The sequence below is a fragment of the Stigmatopora argus genome, chromosome 19 (assembly GCF_051989625.1).
Source record: "Stigmatopora argus isolate UIUO_Sarg chromosome 19, RoL_Sarg_1.0, whole genome shotgun sequence".
NCBI classification, from domain to species: Eukaryota; Metazoa; Chordata; class Actinopteri; order Syngnathiformes; family Syngnathidae; genus Stigmatopora; species Stigmatopora argus.
The window spans coordinates 3930360-3949115 of NC_135405.1; the positions used below are offsets into that span (position 1 = coordinate 3930360).

The window sequence follows — 18756 nt, forward strand, 5'->3', positions numbered from 1 at the left end:
CAAACATGAAAAGGTTTTTATTCATTTATATGCTGCCGTCGATTAACGGGGCATACAAACTGTTCTGATAAAAAAGGGGGGAGGAATCACCGACGGAAAACCATCTTTGCACCGAGTGAGCATTTTAGAAAGGATAGTTTTGCAAAGAAGCAAAAGAGCATTGCTCATTATTTTATACCAGTGAATGGGACAGTATTCTATGAAGCAGGTAAAGCCATATTGTTCTTAGCCGTGACCGGACGTTTCGTCGAAAGACGTTTGGTCCCCGGACGTTTGGTCCCCGGACGTTTGGTCAACCGGATGTTTGGTCGACAAATATTAAACTCACTCTCTCTCTCTCATGATTATAATTTTGAGAGCTGGTTTCAACAGTAACAACCCGGCGACCAAACATCCGTTCTACCAAACGTCCGTTCTACCAAACGTCCGTTCTACCAAACGTCCGTTCTACCAAACGTCCGTTCTACCAAACGTCCGTTCTACCAAACGTCCGTTCTACCAAACGTCCGTTCTACCAAACGTCCGTTCTACCAAACGTCCGTTCTACCAAACGTCCGTTCTACCAAACGTCCGTTCTACCAAACGTCCGTTCTACCAAACGTCCGTTCTACCAAACGTCCGTTCTACCAAACGTCCGTTCTACCAAACGTCCGTTCTACCAAACGGCCGTTCTACCAAACGTCCGGTCGACCAAACGTCCGGTCGACCAAACGTCCGGTCGACCAAACGTCCGCGGACCAAACGTCTTTCGACGAAACCAATTTGTTAGTTTGTAAAGCTGTTCAGGAAACAAATTCAAAAAGATTAAACAACAAAACATTGGATTTTTTTCCCATTTAGCTAACTAAAACTTACTAGGATTTAGTAAGATTGAAGTCTGGGCTGCAGTCTTCCCAGAGGTCAATGGCAGTCCATAAGCTGGGAGTTGGCTTCTACTTTAATCGCATGCATGTTCCCTACAGGGCTGTATCTGTGCGGAACACCTTGGCAGAGGGAGAGAGCTGGAGAAGCCAGTTTCCCTGATGTTGATAAATAGTGTTGGCACAGTTAACCCTTTACATCACTCTGAGGAAATCAAATGAAACTAATCGTTTCCTCATTGACATCTCCGAGGAGTTGTACATAACAGTGAGACTTTCTATGAGGAAAAACTTGGAAAGACATCGTAGCAATCCTAAAAAACCTTATCTAAATCAATTTGTATTATAATATTCTACAGTAAAAAAAATCAAAAGCAACACTTCAGAATAAGGAGTATATAAATGTGATAAAATATTATATTGTATGATTATGCTACCCATAAATATGAGAAGATTCATTCATTTTCAGTTCAACTTATACTCAAGTGTTGCTGGGGTGCTGGAGCCCGTGTACGGTCGATTGGTCGCCGGTCTTTAGGTCGCCGTCTTTTGGTCGCTGGTCTTTTGGTCGCCGGTCTTTTGGTTGCGTTTTTTTGGTCGCCCCGACCGCGACAATGGGCGACCAAAAGACCGGCGACCAAAAGACCGGCGACCAAAAGACCGGCGACCAAAAGACCGACGACCAAAAGACCGGCGACAAAACAAGGTAAAACAACACGGTCTACGCATCAATAAAAGCCAACAATGGCCATGAGCAGTTTCACTGAGCCGACGTGTGAGTGTATAAGAGTTTGTATGTACATGCGTTGTCCCTTTAAGAAGCTACGTCAGTCAGGGTCTTAACAAGTTCTCCAACAAAAAACAATAAAAGTCTGGGAAATTTGGAGCTTTTCTTTAGCCTAATAATTACTAGGGCATTAAGTATGACTAAATAGTAATTTGCAGTTTTTATTTAGGGAATTTGAGCAACGATTTAAGTGGTAATTATCACTTACTTTCCGGGCGACCAAAAGACCAGCGACCAATTGACCGTGTACCGCTGGAGCCTATGAGAGCCAACTATGGACAGTAGGCAGGGGATAACCTGAATTGGTTTCCAGGCAATAAATAGATATTTAATATCTACAAATAATGAAGAAAAGCATATTTTAATAGTTTAACAGAAGATTGAAATGTTTTGATTTGGTTTCTTATTGTGTTTTTTTGCCAGCTAGGATGTGATGAGAGCTTCAAATAATGTTAACAGTGGAAATATACTACAAAGTGATGGTGCCAAACTTGTGCTATTGGTAAGCTATTTCCATGTATGGCGACCTTATGTTCTGGCTTAAAAAGCCATGGTAGTGAATCTTCATAAAATTGAAGATGCCACACACTCTTTGGAATCTTGAAAAGTGTCCATCTTTTATATTTTTTATCTTATATAACGGTGTGGGCGGCCCGACGGATGAGTGTTTAGTGCATCGGCCTCACAGTTCTGGGCTCCTGGATTCAAATCCAGGTCGGTCTTCCTGTGTGGAGTTTGCATGTTTTCCCTGGGCCTACGTGGATTTTCTCCAGGTAGTCCGGTTTCCTCCCACTCTAAATTGCCGCTAGGTATGAGAGTGAGCATGACTGGTTGTCGGCCTCCTCATGCCCGAAAGTCACCTGGGAAAGGCTCCTGTTCACGTTCTTGACTTATATTCATTGACGTCAAAATACATTTTGTTTAGCGTTTTATCTTTTCACTCTTTTGAAATTGTCTTGCATTATGGCGTTTAGTCTTTTTCACCATGCAGTTTCGTGCATGTCAAGTCTAATTTATTGGATTGGATAACTTTATTCATCCCGTATTAGGGAAATTTCATTGTGACAGTAGCAGAGGGTGATTAGACAGAACAACAAAGCAAAAGCACAAAGTACAAAGCAAATCAAAGTAAATGAGATCATTAAGAATCACCAAATCAGATCATTAAGACAGAAAAACAGCAAAAACACAAAACGAGCAAGAGTGGACGGAGCTACCGCCACCGGCTGCCACTTGAACGGCGCCATCTTGGTTGCGGTAGCTAAAATGGATACAGACTCAAAAAGACGTTCACACTTATGCACACATAAGCCTTGATACAGTCCTATTTTTTTGTTTGTTACAAATACGGCTTATATGCGGCTTATTTATCTTTTCATATAAGCAAAAATATATATCCTACTGTGCTGCTTCTGTTTAGTTTACGTTGCAACACAATTTTATACATTTAACATTTGTGGCCAGTCAGTTTAATGTCAAATAAAAAAATTAAGTGAGTGTGGAAAAATCTGTATTAATTATTGTCCAATGTTTTACAAAGTAAATAAAATGTATGATATCATTGGATCGCTTTGAAACAGGCCATGATGCCGTTTGCTTTACATGCGGAAGCGACCGCAACGTGGCCAGAAGAAACCCAAATATAAAGTTACGCCACGAGACCACCTCTCCGCCGAGGTCTCAGACTGGCTGTCTGGTCTGCACTTATGTTTGGTGGTTTCTATTTTTTGTGTGTGGGTGTGTATGTCATCCCATTACAGAGCGAGCACCAAATGGCTGGAGGAATGGCAGGTGTCATCAATCATTATTACCTGCCAATTTAAGTCAGCATCACAGCTGGATTGACTCTCACAGTTTACTCCCAGTACCATCTTGTGTTCTTTTATATTAAAATTGCTTATCTGCTCTCTAACATCTTGCTTGTCCCCAAGATTTCACATTCGCCTCTTGTACCATTGGCCAGGATCACTGAGAACACCAAGGCCCCAGAAATCCTGTGCCTGGTTACTATCTTGCGGTTCATCCTAATAAACTATTTCTGCTAAAACACGATGTCGCGTGAACCTGTTTTGGGGCACTCTGGCTATGTCTGAAAAGCTCCAGTATTTGTATTTAATCAATAAACGCTGCTAGGAAGTGGATTTTACCCCATTTTAGTGCAATTTTTGCCGTTTCGCATATGGACGTATCGACGTTCATCGCCGTCTTTTTCCCGGGGAAATGATACTCCGGGCCCGGTTCTGATGTCTAAAAAGCTCCAGTAATTGTATTTAATCAATAAAGGCTGTTTTCAGCTGGATTTTACCCCATTTTTGGGCAATGTTTGCCGGTACGCCATTGACGTTCATCGCTGTCTTTTCCCGGGAAAATCACCCCGCTGACCTGGTTGTAATGTCTGAAAAGCTCCGGTATTTGTATTTAATCAATAAATGCTGTTTTCGGCTGGATTTTACCCCATTTTTGGGCAATGTTTGCCGGTACGCCATTGACGTTCATCGCTGTCTTTTCCCGGGAAAATCACCCCGCTGGCCTGGTTGTAATGTCTGAAAAGCTCCAGTATTTGTATTTAATCATTAAATGCTGCTAGGAAGTGGATTTTACCCCATTTTTGTGCATTGATTTATTGATTATTTTTTATGTGTCGCAGCTATAGCTGCAGTAGAGGTTTTATAGCCATAAAATAGTTTTTGAGGGTTGGATTGATACGTTGAAGGCGCTACGAGAAAATGCACGGACCGCTACTGATATATATATATATATATACACATATACATATGCATATGTATATATGTGTATATATATATATATATATATATATATATGTGTGTATATATATATATATATATACATATATATATATATATATATATATATGTGTGTATATATATATATACATATATATATATATATATATATATATATATATATATATATATATATATATATATATATATATATATCAGTGGCGGGCCGTCAGGGCCTTCTCTGCTGGCCTAAGAAATATCTGAATCATATTATATTTTGTCCATCAATACTTATTATTCCAAATGGTCTGTTAGCTTCCTTTCATTGCTTTTCCCCCTGGTTGCACTGCTTCCAGATGTGTGTTTTCATATTGAAGCATTTAACCAATCACATTTCAGCCATTATTTGTTGCCAGATAAAATCTGCCTCAAAGCCATCACAATCAGTTCTTGCGGGGTTTGCTGCATTAAACTAGACTGTTGCTTTTAACCAATCAGATTTCGAGTTGGCAACCCCACAATGATTTTTCATAGGCGTTAGCATTTTGCTGGCTGGGACATGTCATTGCTTTCACAAACTATAATTGGCTAGTAGGCGGGCCAAAGTAGTACCCTAGGCAGCCGAGATCGCAAACTCCACCCACTATGGCCGACAGAAGCAGAAGCAAAAACAAATTGATTCTGTTTGCTCACAAAGCTATTTTCCAGACGGACTTTTCCAGAAAAAGAAATGGACATAATTAAGAAAGGGCGGTCAACTCCGAAGCTAGCAAGCCTGTTACAGCCGGGAAAATGGTGTGTGGGGCACTTTCAGCGCGCTAACTTAGCTCCACAAGCAAATAGTATATTGTTGTGTTGATTTAATGCTATTTTCAAAACGGACTATGCCGGAAATATGACAGGACAGGCTCGACTTTCATCATTAGCTTCGATGGCAATAGGAAAGAAGGAAGAAAGAAAGGAGGATGGATATTGTGTAAAAAGGATTTTTGTTGAGTAAAATTACAAATATGGCTATATTCCTAAATAATATTTCAATTGTGGGCCAAGTTCTGATATCTGAAAAGCCCCAGTGTTTGTAATTAAGCTCCAGTATTTGTATTTAATCACAAAATGGTGCTAGGAAGTGGATTTTACCCCAGTTTAATTTTTGGCGTTTCACCATTGACGTCCATCGCTGTCTTTTCCCCGGAAAAATCACCCCCTGGCCTGGTTGTAATGTCTCAAAAGCTCCAGTATTTGTATTCAATCAATAAATGATGCTAGGAAGTGGATTTGACCTAATTTTAGCGCATTTTTTGTCATTTCACGTATGGACGTATCGACGTTCATCGCTGTCTTTTTACCGGGGAAATGATACTCCGGGCCCGGTTCTGATATCTAAAAAGCTCCAGTATTTGTATTTAATCAATAAATGTTGTTTTCGGCTGGATTTTACCCCATTTTCGGGCAATGTTTGCCCGTACGCCATTGACGTTCATCGCTGTCTTTTCCCGGGAAAATCACCCCCTGGCCTGGTTTTAATGTCTGAAAAGCTCCAGTATTTGTATTTAATCATGAAATGCTGCTAGGAAGTGGATTTTACCCCATTTTTGTGCATTAATTTATTGATTATTTTTTATGTGTCGCAGCTGTAGCTGCAGTAGAGGTTTTATAGCCATAAAATTGTTTTTGAGGGTTGGATTGATACGTTGAAGGCGCTACCAGAAAATGCACCGCCCGCCACTGATATATATATATATATATATATATATATATATATATATATATATATATATATATATATATATATATATATATATAGTCAGTAGCGGTCTGTGCATTTTCCCGTAGCGCCTTCAACGTATCAATCCAACCCTCAGAAACTATTTTATGCATATACATATACATATATATATATTTATATATATATATACATATATATATATATATATATATATATATATATATATATATATATATATAGAGAGAGAGAGAGAGAGAGAGAGAGAGAGAGAGAGAGAGAGAGAGAGAGAGAGAGATAACATTTTAGCTAGTTAGGAAAAATGGGAAAAAAAGAAGTGAAAAAGATGGAAGGATGACGATCACTCATATAATCATCCAGCATTGTGCAATGAAACAATAGAAATTACGGAGTCAGGATGATGGATGAGGAGCCAGTGGGGGTTAATGAACATGTGAATCAATGCTGAGCCAAGCCAGTTTTATACCAAATGCCACCTCCATTAACCTCCATTGCATGCTGCCAAAGACCATGTTGACTGTTTGCTTCATTGAGATTACAATCAATTGGAGCACCTATGAATTTCTTTCCAATTGAAATCTCACTACGGAGCCTTAATCACACGTTTCAGCTCAGTAAGTATGGCTGAAACCTATACCGTTCATATGTGGAGAAATCCATCAGGACCAAGATATACTTTACTGTATTCTTGTTCTGTTATTTATAAACATGCTTGTGTTGTGCAATACCTACCATCCATGACATTCTAGCCTATCCAGTACATGATGCTGTGCCTTGCATAACACATGATTTAATACTTTGGCTACCTCATGTAGTTTACAGTACACTGCACATATTAGTACCCCACTGTGATTTCCACATACAAAACAATCAAACAAATGGTAACACACAACAGCACAACGATAGAAATACATAAACAATACATTTAAAATAGCTACAATGCGAAATTAAAGTGATGTTCACTAATTTTAACTGAACTTCGGCAGTACACCACTGCCAATTGTTTGGCATCTTTTCCAAGATGGCGCTGTCACGCGGAAGCCAGTGGCAGTAGCTCTGTCCACTCTTATTTGTTTTTCGTGATTTACAGCCCTTCCATCTTTTTTTAATTACGTTTTAATATTTCTTAATACATTCCTTTTTACTTTACTTTGGACTTTATACTTTAATGTTTTTCAACTTTCTTTGTTCTGTTACCCTACTTCTTTTTGCTTTCTGCTACTTCTTTTTTTGGAACCATTCAGCCATGCCTACACTGTCATACGCATGGGACTAGCTGTTACAATACGCAGCAGAAGGAGCAACACCTCAATATCGCTGGAAATTCAGAGCTGGACAAAAGTGCCGGGAGAAGAAGCAACACTTCAGACCAACCATTCCATCATGGGATAAGATGGAAGAGCTGTCGGCGCTTTCCAGGCCAGAGACGGAGTCGAGGGCTTCTACTCTGCTACTGTTGTCTTCAGCTCCAGACTACTGAGCAACTGTGTGGATAAGCTTGGAAGAGTGACTCTGCATATTCTCTATCTCGGTCCCAGTCTGCAGAAGTTCCCCATCTTGTGGAAGACTTCCTGTGTGTGGTTCCAGTTTTATCCAACTTTACAACGTCTTTTTCTTGAGTCTGTATCCGTTTTTGCTACCGCAACCAAGATGGCACCGTTCAAGTGGCAGCCGGTGGCGGTAGCTCTGTCCACGCTTGTTTGTTTTGGGTTTTTGCTGCTTTTCTGTCTTGATGATTTGATTTGGTGATTCTTAATGATCCCATTTACTTTGCTTTGCTTTGTACTTTGTGCTTTGTTGTTCTGCGGCCTTTGCGACTGTCCTGTCTAACTTGTAACTATGTGGTTTTTTTTTTCTGTATCTGCGTTTCCCCCCCTTCTTGCTACTGTCACAATGAAATTTCCCGAATACGGGATGAATAAAGTTATCCAATCCAATATTGGAAGATTTACAGCAATAATTCCGTTGTGCTTTTTTGATAACTGTTTCATTGACGCCAGATTCAAATTGACAAGGCATGGTAAATCTATCTGCTTTGGATGCAATTACATTGTTATATGGGATAGGCTCCAGCACCCTTGTCTTACAAAGGTCGCGGGGGTGCTAGTAAGCGGTTTGGAAAATGAATGAATTAATAATATTGTGGTCTTCAACGGCATGGTGGACGAGTGGTTAGCACATCCGCCTCAGATCTGAGATCGAGGTTTCAATCCGGTGTGATGGATTACCACATTGCATGTTCTCCCCGTGCCTGCATGGGTTTTCATTGGATACTCTGGTTTCTGCCTACATCCCAAAAACATGCATGGTAAGCTGGTTGAACACTCTGAATTGCCCCTAGGTATGAGTGTGAGTTCGTCTCATTATGTCCTGCGATTAGCAGGCAAACAATTCCCCCCACACCTACCGCTGTTGTATGGGAAAGGCAACAGCCCCCCTGTGACCTTTGTGAAGATAAGATGAATGAAGGAATTATAGTGTTTAATCATAAAATTCAAATGTAATGAAGACTTAGGGGAGCTATAAAGAAGAAATAAATGGAATGCCATTTCAGAAACAATTTTTATTATACAGCATATGCTACTTAGATACGAAAACAATGCTGTTAATCTCACTTTTTTGCCAGTTCATAAAAGTCAAGTGTAATTTTAATTGTGGCAGTTAACAGGACAGATCCGAGTTGTTGGTCAAATAATTTGGATATACTTCAAGCTTTGTTGATGTTTATGATGCTGAATATTCATCTTGGAATTAACTGATTCTCAGGTTAAGTAGTTAAAAAGGGGAACCTTATTAAAGATATTGTTAGAAAGGATTCAGTTTATTTATATTTTCTGTAGAGGAATGTCGTAAAGATGTATAGAAATCAGTGGTTTAAAACCCATTTCTCAGAATGATTTCATTTCAACATTAAGGGTTCCCCAATTGCTATATCTGTGTTTAATTTCCTTTTCACAAACAGTTTGATCTCTTGTTTACATTTGATCATTTTGAATTCAGCTCCACTCGCCTATCAAGAAGGGAGATATGCCCTAGTAAGCAATCTTTGTAGTATCAATGGCCTCTCTTCTTTTTCTTTTCCATCATTGCAGGAGGTTGTGGCCAAGGTTCTATTGCTCTTATATCTTTCAGCTCTTTTATCTATTCTCTTGTGTTGTTGGCAGCCTAGTTCTACAGTAGCAGCAATTTCTGTCTTCTAGATGTTAACAGCATTCAAGATCAAACCGTATTTGGGATTCAAAAGATTCTAATGCAAGAGACAAATGAGTTAATTTCTGGTGTTCACCTATATTTCGTGTCAACATAAGAAAAATTCAAGATAACTATTGTGCTTCTTACATATGCAAATTTCCTTACACAGTTCCATCTATGGCACCATGCTCTTTCTTTTTCTCGTATGCTCTCCTCTTGGGTAAAGCTGCTCCGACTAATCGATGAAATCGATGAAAAAAAAGAAAGGTTTCGACACTGTGGTGGCATCTACGGTGTTTTATGCAGTGGTCTATTGGGGATGCGGGAGCACAGAGAGGGACAGGAACAGCCTGAATAAGCTGGTCAGGAGGGCCAGCTCTGTTCTGGGCTGTCCTTTGGACTCTGTGGAAGAAGTGGGAGAGCGGAGGATGCTGACCAGGATGATGTACATCATGGACAGCACCTCCCACCCCCTGCATGAGTCTGTGGAGTCCCTCTGAAGCTCTTTTAGCAATAGACTGCGGCACCCTCATTGCAGGAAGGAGCGCTTCCGCAGATCCTTTTTCCCATCAGCTGTCAGGCTCTTTAAAAAAAAAGTGGCTGAGTGTTAAGACCTACCGTATGCATGCATGTACATTTATGTGTATGTATGTATATGTGCTTATACATGTGTATGTGTATGTATATGTATAGGTGTATGTACATGTATGTCTATATGTATATGTATATATATATACTTCAGCAACACGCTTATTTATATATTTATTCATGTGTTTATTTATTAACTTACTTATATATATTTATGTCTAAAATGCCTTTCCTATTTCTGCATCCTCACCCTCTTGCTACTGTGACAACGAAATTTCCCGAATACGGGATGAATAAAGTTATCCAATCCAATACCCAACCTTATTAACCCCTTTTCCATAAAGTTTGTTGCATAGAGTTGTAAAGCCAATAAGCTAATAAAATCACTGAAACTATGACCCTCGACAAATTACTTTGCAGATGTTTCTTTTTTACATGTATGTGATGTTGTGGGCAATAGCTAATGTCCCATTGGTGAGAGAGAGAATGCTGTTTTCCTATTGTCCCAGACTGGCCAGACAGTCTATAAAGTCTATATATCATCGGCAGCAGAGGTCTTTCCCATCTCTCAGAGGAGTGCCAGGGGATTATTTGGCACAATTCCAACATGGATGACACATGGAGGACATTACCGACTACTATTACATGGGAAGAATATTACTCAAATGGAGTTGGCCTAGTGAAGCGTTGTGCATTAAAGCTCAAGGGAGATTTCAGTTCACCTTGTATGTTAATTACAATGACTTCATAATTGTTTCTTTGAGCTTCCCTATGGGCAACTGGTCTTGTTTCTTGTGCAATGAGCAGACTGATATGTCCAATTACTGTTTTGTGCTCCTTGTTCCACGGTTTGTAAAACCGTTACAGTGGTACCTCGAGATATGAGCTTAATGCGTTCCTGGACTGAGCTTGTATGTCGATTTTCTCGTAACTCAAACGAACGTTTCCCATAGAAATGAACTAAAAACAAATTAATTTGTTCCAACACTGAAAAAACACCAAAAACAGGATATTGGATTGGAAAAACATTTTTATTTCTTCTAATTTGCCATCTTTTAACAAAGTAACAAATAACTAGTGGTTTAATAGTACTAAAATGTGGTTAATAGTATACTAAAATTAGAGGGATTTCGCGGAAGGGAGAGAAAGAGCAACCGAGAGAGATGGGAGACTTTTCGCATGGCAACGCGCTCGTAACACAACATAAACAAATTTAAATGAACTTGAATTACGATGCAGACACACTCAAAAATAAGTTTAATCTAACCTTAAACTAAACTTAATTCTAATTTTGTTTTAAATTTTGATACCTTTCTTCTCCCGGCCGGGTTGACTCTATTTGCCCCGCCTCCACCCTGACTTTCAGATGCAACCTATCGAGGGTTGTTTGCTTTTGTATTCCCTTCAAAATATTCCGAAAATGATGCACACAAATGTTCTCACAATAGGATAACGCACGACCACTTGCCAACGAGAAGTAGTATATACGCCATTCGCACTGACTAACGGGAAAAAAACCACTGAAAAAATGCAACGCTCCACCCAGTGCTCGTAGAGACATTACACGAGGGAGTTGCGACCAGAGAGACATTACACGAGGGAGTTGTGGGGAGAGATATGATATTCTTATGAGCAGCCTCCCGCGTCCGCTGTCTGCTCGTATATCAAAATGTGTCTCGTATCTCAAGATAAATATTTGCTCAAAATTTTACTCGTATCTCAAATTGCTCGTATGTCGGGGCACTCTTATGTCGAGGTACCACTGTATTGTTGTTATGATGTGTATCACTTGAAACTTTGTGAGACCGTGAACGCTTTCTTTTAGTGTTTTTTTAAAATTATTATAAAGGTTAATGTAAAAATTACAGCAGAATCGCAACAATGCTATAAACATATCCATGATTTTACTCGTATCTCAAATTGCTCGTATGTTGGGGCACTCGTATGTCAAGGTACCACTGTATTGTTGTTATGATGTATATCACTTGAAACTTTGTGAGACCGTGAACGCTTTTTTTTAGTGTTTTTTTTTAAATTATTATAAAGGTTAATGTAAAAATTACAGCAGAATCGCAACAATTCTATAAACATATCCATGATTTTACAATATTATACACTTTCTTCTCTCCAAGTAATTCATTATGCATGCATCCTCTTGCCTTTTGTAAAATGTGTGTGAAACTAGGCCAAAAGGTACAATGTGTGTAAAAATAACAGTCATGCCAGACTCAAAAGTTCATGATTCATTATATTTCCACTGTCTTTTCATCTTTGGCCTGCTTTTGTTGCTTTTAGTGTAATTTGTTATTATTTATTCAGTAGCTTGGTTTTACTTTACTGTTCGGCAATTCATATTCATAGTTTATTGACATCCCAAGTTAAAGTACTGCATTTTTCAGACTATAAATCGCACCTGCCTGTAAAACTCGATGGCAAAAAAATGCACAATGAAAGAAAAAAAAACATATTAGTGTCACTTGGGTATAAGGTGCAATTTTGGAGGATTTTTTTTTAAAGACGAAAGAATAGAAGCAGCAAAGAAGTTGATTCGTCTGATGTCAGTTGATTTTATAAGTTACAGGCGATTCCTGAGCGATTAAGTCAATGGTCCACCCGATGAGAAATAATATAATAATCTGTGAATAATTTCACACATACGTATGTCACACTGGGGTATAAGTGGCACCCCTGGTCAAACTTATAGTCGTGAAAATATGGTGTATATTGAATGTACAGTAAAGGAGTAGAAACTCACAACAAAGAACAATTAGAACGATAACTTTTGCTAAACAAAAATAAATTAACCAACATTCCAGCTTTCGTCAGGTGTCTAGTTTAAATGTGCAGAGTCGGCTCTGCAACATACTTCCATAGCCCCAGTATCATATTCCGCCCCCCCACACACCCTCTACCTAATTGTTTTTTTTCAGTGGGGAGCCTGATCTTATAATACTTCGTGTCTATAGGCCAGTGTAAGAGGGAAAGAGGAAAAAGCATCACTGTCACTCTTTCTGCAGTCTTAAGCAGAAAACACAATGAAGCCCCTCACAGTATTGCCTATTGTTATACCTTCCATATAATACATGTGGTTGTAAACAAAATAATACATGCATGGTCTGGTGGAGTTGGTTTGCATTCTGTCAATTATTTGCTAAACGGAAATGGTTTAGGATGGTAATTTTTAGATGTGCTGAGTCCTAATATGCTACAATATTCACCATTTCTCTTCCATGTTACAACATTTCAATTACTAGGTTTACATGTCATTTTCAAATTGGAAGTCAATTCAAATATTCAAAGGGACTATTTTAATAAGACTGAACTGTCCGGAAAAACACAGCCTTCGCTGAAAATCATGTTTTAGGCAGTGTTGTCTTAATCTGGTCCAAATCGCATTGTGTTTACACACACATAAGGATGGCAAATAATAAACTAATGTTTAAAGTCACAAATCAGCTGAATAGCAGATCATCATTCAAGAAAAGCAGGTATTTGCAGTGTTTGCTCATTGTGTCATATTTACAAGATGACAAGATGTCGTGACACTCGTGAGGATGAGCGGTTCAGAAAATGAATAAATGAGTGCGTGTGTGAGTGAGTGAGTGAGGGAGGGAGGCAAGGAGGGAGTGAGTGAGTGAGTGAGTGGGTGAGTGAGTGAGTGAGGGAGGGAAGGAGGGAGGGATGGAGGGAGGGAGGGAGGGAGTTTTGGGAGGGATGGAGGGAGGGAGGGAGGGAGTTTTGGGAGGGAGGGAGGGAGGGAGGGAGGCAAGGAGGGAGGGAGTGAGTGAGCGAGCAGTGAGTGAATGAGCGAGCAAGTAGTGAGTGAGTGAGGGAGGCAAGGAGTGAGTGAGTGAGTGAGTGAGTGAGTGAGTGAGTGAGTGAGTGAGTGAGTGAGTGAGTGAGTGAGTGAGTGAGTGAGTGAGTGAGTGAGTGAGTGAGTGAGTGAGTGAGTGAGTGAGTGAGTGAGTGAGTGAGTGAGTGAGTGAGTGAGTGAGTGAGTGAGTGAGTGAGTGAGTGAGTGAGTGAGTGAGTGAGTGAGTGAGTGAGTGAGTGAGGGAGGGAGGGAGGGAGGGAGGGAGGGAGGGAGGGAGGGAGGGAGGGAGGGAGGGAGGGAGGGAGGGAGTGAATGAGCGAGCAAGTAGTGAGTGAGTGAGTGAGCAAGTAGTGAGAGTGATTGAGTGTGTGAGTGAGTGAGTAGTGAGTGAGTGAGTTTGCCAGGAGTGAGTGAGTGAGTGAGTGAGTGAGTGAGTGAGTGAGTGAGTGAGTGAGTGAGTGAGTGAGTGAGTGAGTGAGTGAGTGAGTGAGTGAGTGAGCGAGCGAGTGAGTGAGCGAGCGAGTAAGTGAGTGAGCGAGCGAGTAAGTGAGTAAGCGAGCGAGTAAGTGAGTAAGTGAGTGAGTGAGCGGGCGAGTAGTGAGTGAGTGAGTGAGTGAGTGAGTGAGTGAGTGAGTGAGTGAGTGAGTGAACGAGCAAGCAAGTGAGTGAGTGAGAGAGAGAGAGAGCAAGAGAGCGAACAAATGAATGTTTCTGGGATTTCCATCTGCCATATTGCTTGGTCATACCTGAGCTCAAGAAAACTCAGGAGCTCAGGAGTTTGCTTGCAAGGGAAACAAGAAAGCTTCATATAGTATTAGTACCCTCCATGAAATAAATTGGTATGGCGAAACAGACAGGGTGATCAAGCAACCACACAACTGTTGATCACAGGCCACAAGACATGATCACATTATGACCACTCATTAATTCTTACTCCTAGCATTGTTAGTAGCACCAATGTTATAACTAAGAACTCACTAAGTCTTCATAAATTACTATTAAACATAGAACACAATGCCATGAGCTATGCAACTTAGTCCATTATAGAAAATGCACAAAGAAGGCATATAAAACGATAAACTCCAATAAACAGGGATGATTCAAATACAAAAACAAATATGCATGTATGTGTCCCATAATTCAGATTTTTTTAACACCACAATTAATTCATTCTGAAATCGGAATATTCTGTTTTCCTATTTGAAGAAATTATGTTAATGTATGTACCAATAAAAAGCATCTTTGTGTCCTATTCAAAGACTTAACATGAGAGAATAGACATTAAAATGTGAGTTTAGGTTCTGTTGCACTTGTTATGTTTTTACCCATTCATTCATTTTCCGTCGCGCTTATCTTCAAAAGGGTCACGGGGGGTGCTGGATCCCATCCCTACCAACGATGGCCATTTTTCATTTTATTCATTATATTTTTCAAACGTTAGAATGTATACAAGTGGTGATGGTACAGAGCCTGAGTGGTTAGCACAATGGAAGTTGGCAATCCTTTGAACATTCCAAAATGCTAGGCTGGTGTCATTGTGAATGTAAATAGCTTATAATATAACATACACTTGAACTGCATTTTCATCCGTGCAGTGGCATTTTAAAATGCATTTCCTTTCTTCAAAATTCAGGCTGACTTTCACTATTGCTTCAATGGCTTTAATGTGCAAAAGTAACACTAGACAGGTTAGTTATCAGTTGCTAACGTCTGATCTCATCTCATTTTCTGAACCGCTTTATCCTCATTAGGGTCAGAGGGGGTGCTGGAGCCTATCCCAGCTGATTTCAGGCCAGAGGCTGGTACACCATGTATCGGTGGCCATCTGATCGCAGGGATCAAGGAGACAAACAACCATTCACGCTCACACTCATACCTCGAGGCAATTTAGAGTGTCCAATCAGCCTACCATGCATGTTTTTGGAATGTGGGAGGAAACCAGAGTACCCAGAGGAAACCACGCAGGCCCGGGGAGAACATCCAAACTCCACACAGATGGACATGACCAGGATTTGAACCCAGGACCCCAGAACTGTGAGGCCGACGTGCTAACCACCCCTGTTGCTAACGTGTGTATACATTGTTGGAGAAGACACCGTGTAGGTGTCCTGCGATTCGGTGATTTGGATTGGATTGGATTGGATTGGATAACTTTATTCATCCCGTATTCGGGAAATTTCATTGTGACAGTAGCAAAAGGTATATCCCGCCTCCTGACCATAGTTAGCTGGGCTAGGCTCCAGCACCCTTGTGACAATAAGCGGTACTGGGGGTTAAATTAATTATTTCTTGGTAGAACAGCTGCTCAATTAACTAAATGAAACTGATCAATAAAAATGCTGGATGTTGATCATCAAAACCCCATAACCATATGGATACTTTGTTTATTCTTATCATTCATTTTCCATACCGCTTAGCCTCACAAGGGTCACGCGAGACTTAACTTGCCCGATACAGTCATTATAACAACATATTTTGCAAATTGCATAAATTGCAAAACAAACCAAAGACTGAATTATAATCAATGTAGCAATCAATCAATTGACCAACCAACAAACCAATCTTGTTTTGAAATGTGTTTAAAATTGAGCGAGCGAGTGGCGGGGGCGAGGGTTAGCACGTTGGCCTCACAGCTCTAGGGTCCTGGGTTCAAATCCAGGTCAGTCCACCTGTGTGGAGTTTGCATGTTCTCCCCGGGCCTGTGTGGGTTTTCTCCTGGTTTCCTCCACATTCCAAAAACATGGATGGTAGGCTGATTGGGCACTCTAAATTGCCCCTAGGTATGAGTGTGCAAGTAAATGGTTGTCCGTCTACTCGTCCCTAGCGATTGGATGGCCACCGATTCAGGGTGTCCCCCGCCTCTGGCCCGAAGTCAGCTGGGATAGCCTCCAGCACCCCCCGTGACCCTAGTGAAGATAAAGCGGTTCAGAAAATGAATGAGTGAATGATAAAAACATAATAATTTGAATTTTTAAAACTCGTCCCCAGCGATTGGCTGGCCACCGATTCAGGGTGTCCCCCGCCTCTGTCCCGAAGTCAGCTGGGATAGGCTCCAGCACCCCCCGTGACCCTAGTGAGGATAAAGCGGTTCAGAAAATGAATGAGTGAATGATAAAAACATAATCATTTGAATTTTTAAAACTCGTCCCCAGCGATTGACTGGCCACCGATTCAGGGTGTCCCCCACCTCTGGCCCGAAGTCAGCTGGGGTAGGCTCCAGCACCCCCCGTGACCCTAGTGAGGATAAAGCGGTTCAGAAAATGAATGAGTGAATGATAAAAACATAATAAATTGATTTTTTAAAAATCGTCAGATTAATCAATTACAATAATTAGCTGCAGCTCTAGTGATGATGCTGCCAGTCATCCCTGCACTGCATGGCGGATTAGAAGAGGTAATGATAGATGTGATTATCTGTGCATGCATGATTGAGTAAAGATGTTGGAATCGATCACAAATAGATCAATGGATGATCGCTGATTTAGTGACAGAACACTGCATCATATTGCAGGTGCATTGAGCTGTCTCAATACTGGATTTTCCCCCTAAAAATATTTGCCAAATTGTCTCCATACATATAAATACAGGACATTGGAATCTGATACAGGTGTGCAGGACTCATTTATTTAGTTTTTTTTTTAACACAAATGGCACTGCAGAGGGTTCACATTCCAACAATATCAGACGTATTGAAATGTGTTGCTACGATGCATTGTGAAAACACATCTAAAAATAAACCACATCTAAAGTACTTACATGCCATATTGCGAAGAAGATGAGGGACACGCAGAGAACCAGAGACAGCATGTAGCAGAAGGCAGCAAAAGTGAACATAATTGGAAAAGAAAACGGTGGGTAATTCCCCAGAAACAATGCGAGCCCATTAAAAAAAGAAGAGAGAAAGACCAGGCTTTAGTGACCATTAAAGTTGTCACGCTGCCACGAGAAGGCGTAGCGGTACCATCACTTCATCCATGTCAAGGAATCAGAGGAAGAAGGATAAATAAAAATAAAAATAAAGGAAAAACCTCACTGCGGCGCGTCCACTGAGTCTCCCACGCAGGGGTGTTGCAACTGATCAATCCAAATAGGCTCGAGGTCAGTCCATTTGCTCTTTGATCGGAAGACTCGTGCCTTGAGAAAGAAGATTGAAAAATAAATACGACCGAATAAGGCGGATTATTTGGTGGGATCTGATGCTTTCTCCATTCGGTTGCGAAGGGAAACGAGAACACATCATCCGCAAGCGCGCGAACAGGTGGATTGATAAGAGAAACACCCAGTGCGTGTGCACGTGGGTTTTGTGCACGTGCGCTGGAATTAGATTTCATTTAACCCCATTTTAGCAGCGAGGGGCATTTAAATCTTGCACATTTTATGAATGGATTACATATTGATCGCCTTGGATTCTTGATTATTTTAAATCAATTTACCAACATCAGTGATTATTAAAAAAAACCACAAAAACATCATGTTTTAAAACTAAGGGACGCGAATAAATGACATGAGGTTGACATATATGACCAAAAATACAATTCTCTTGTTTTTCTGGGGTCTAACGAGCGATTGAATATAAATATAACGGTTGATTGTCGCCCTCTAGTGGTTACTACTGTGTGAAGCAGTTTAATGCTCACATCCCAAACGTTTTTTAGCTGCGCCAAACTTTTTGCATTGAAAAAATCTCAAGGGGCACACCATCTAAAAATCTTTTAACTTAAACCTATTTCGCCTATACTAAAAATAATCATTCCCATCATTTTTTTATCAGCAGGAATAACATAAACCTCCAAAATTATTCCAAAGTCAAATTTTTCCACACTGACCTAACGTCACTAAAAGTTGATGTTTGCGGACCCTGAACAACTTCCGGTTCGAGTGATCAAAACTAAGTAATGAAATATTTTTAATCGCATAATTTTATGACTTTTCTCCAAATATTACTTAAATTTCCTAATATTAATTTAAAAATAAATGTTGTGCTCACCCAGACATTACGTCACCAAAAGTTGATGCCTTCGAAACCT

General features: G+C 40.3%; 1 protein-coding gene across 4 annotated transcripts in view; it reads right to left on the reverse strand.

Annotated features, from left to right (window-relative positions):
• The window catches only part of cnih3 (cornichon family AMPA receptor auxiliary protein 3), a 58563-nt gene extending 40556 nt beyond the window's left edge, over positions 1 to 18007 (reverse strand). For all 4 annotated transcript variants that reach the window (XM_077587025.1, XM_077587024.1, XM_077587023.1 and 1 more), the window contains exon 1: positions 17486 to 18007. In XM_077587025.1, coding sequence (XP_077443151.1) covers positions 17486 to 17563 — 78 coding nt within the window. In that variant the 5' untranslated portion in view covers positions 17564 to 18007. The remainder of the gene's footprint in view (positions 1 to 17485) is intronic.
• Positions 18008 to 18756: the final 749 nt, after the last annotated feature.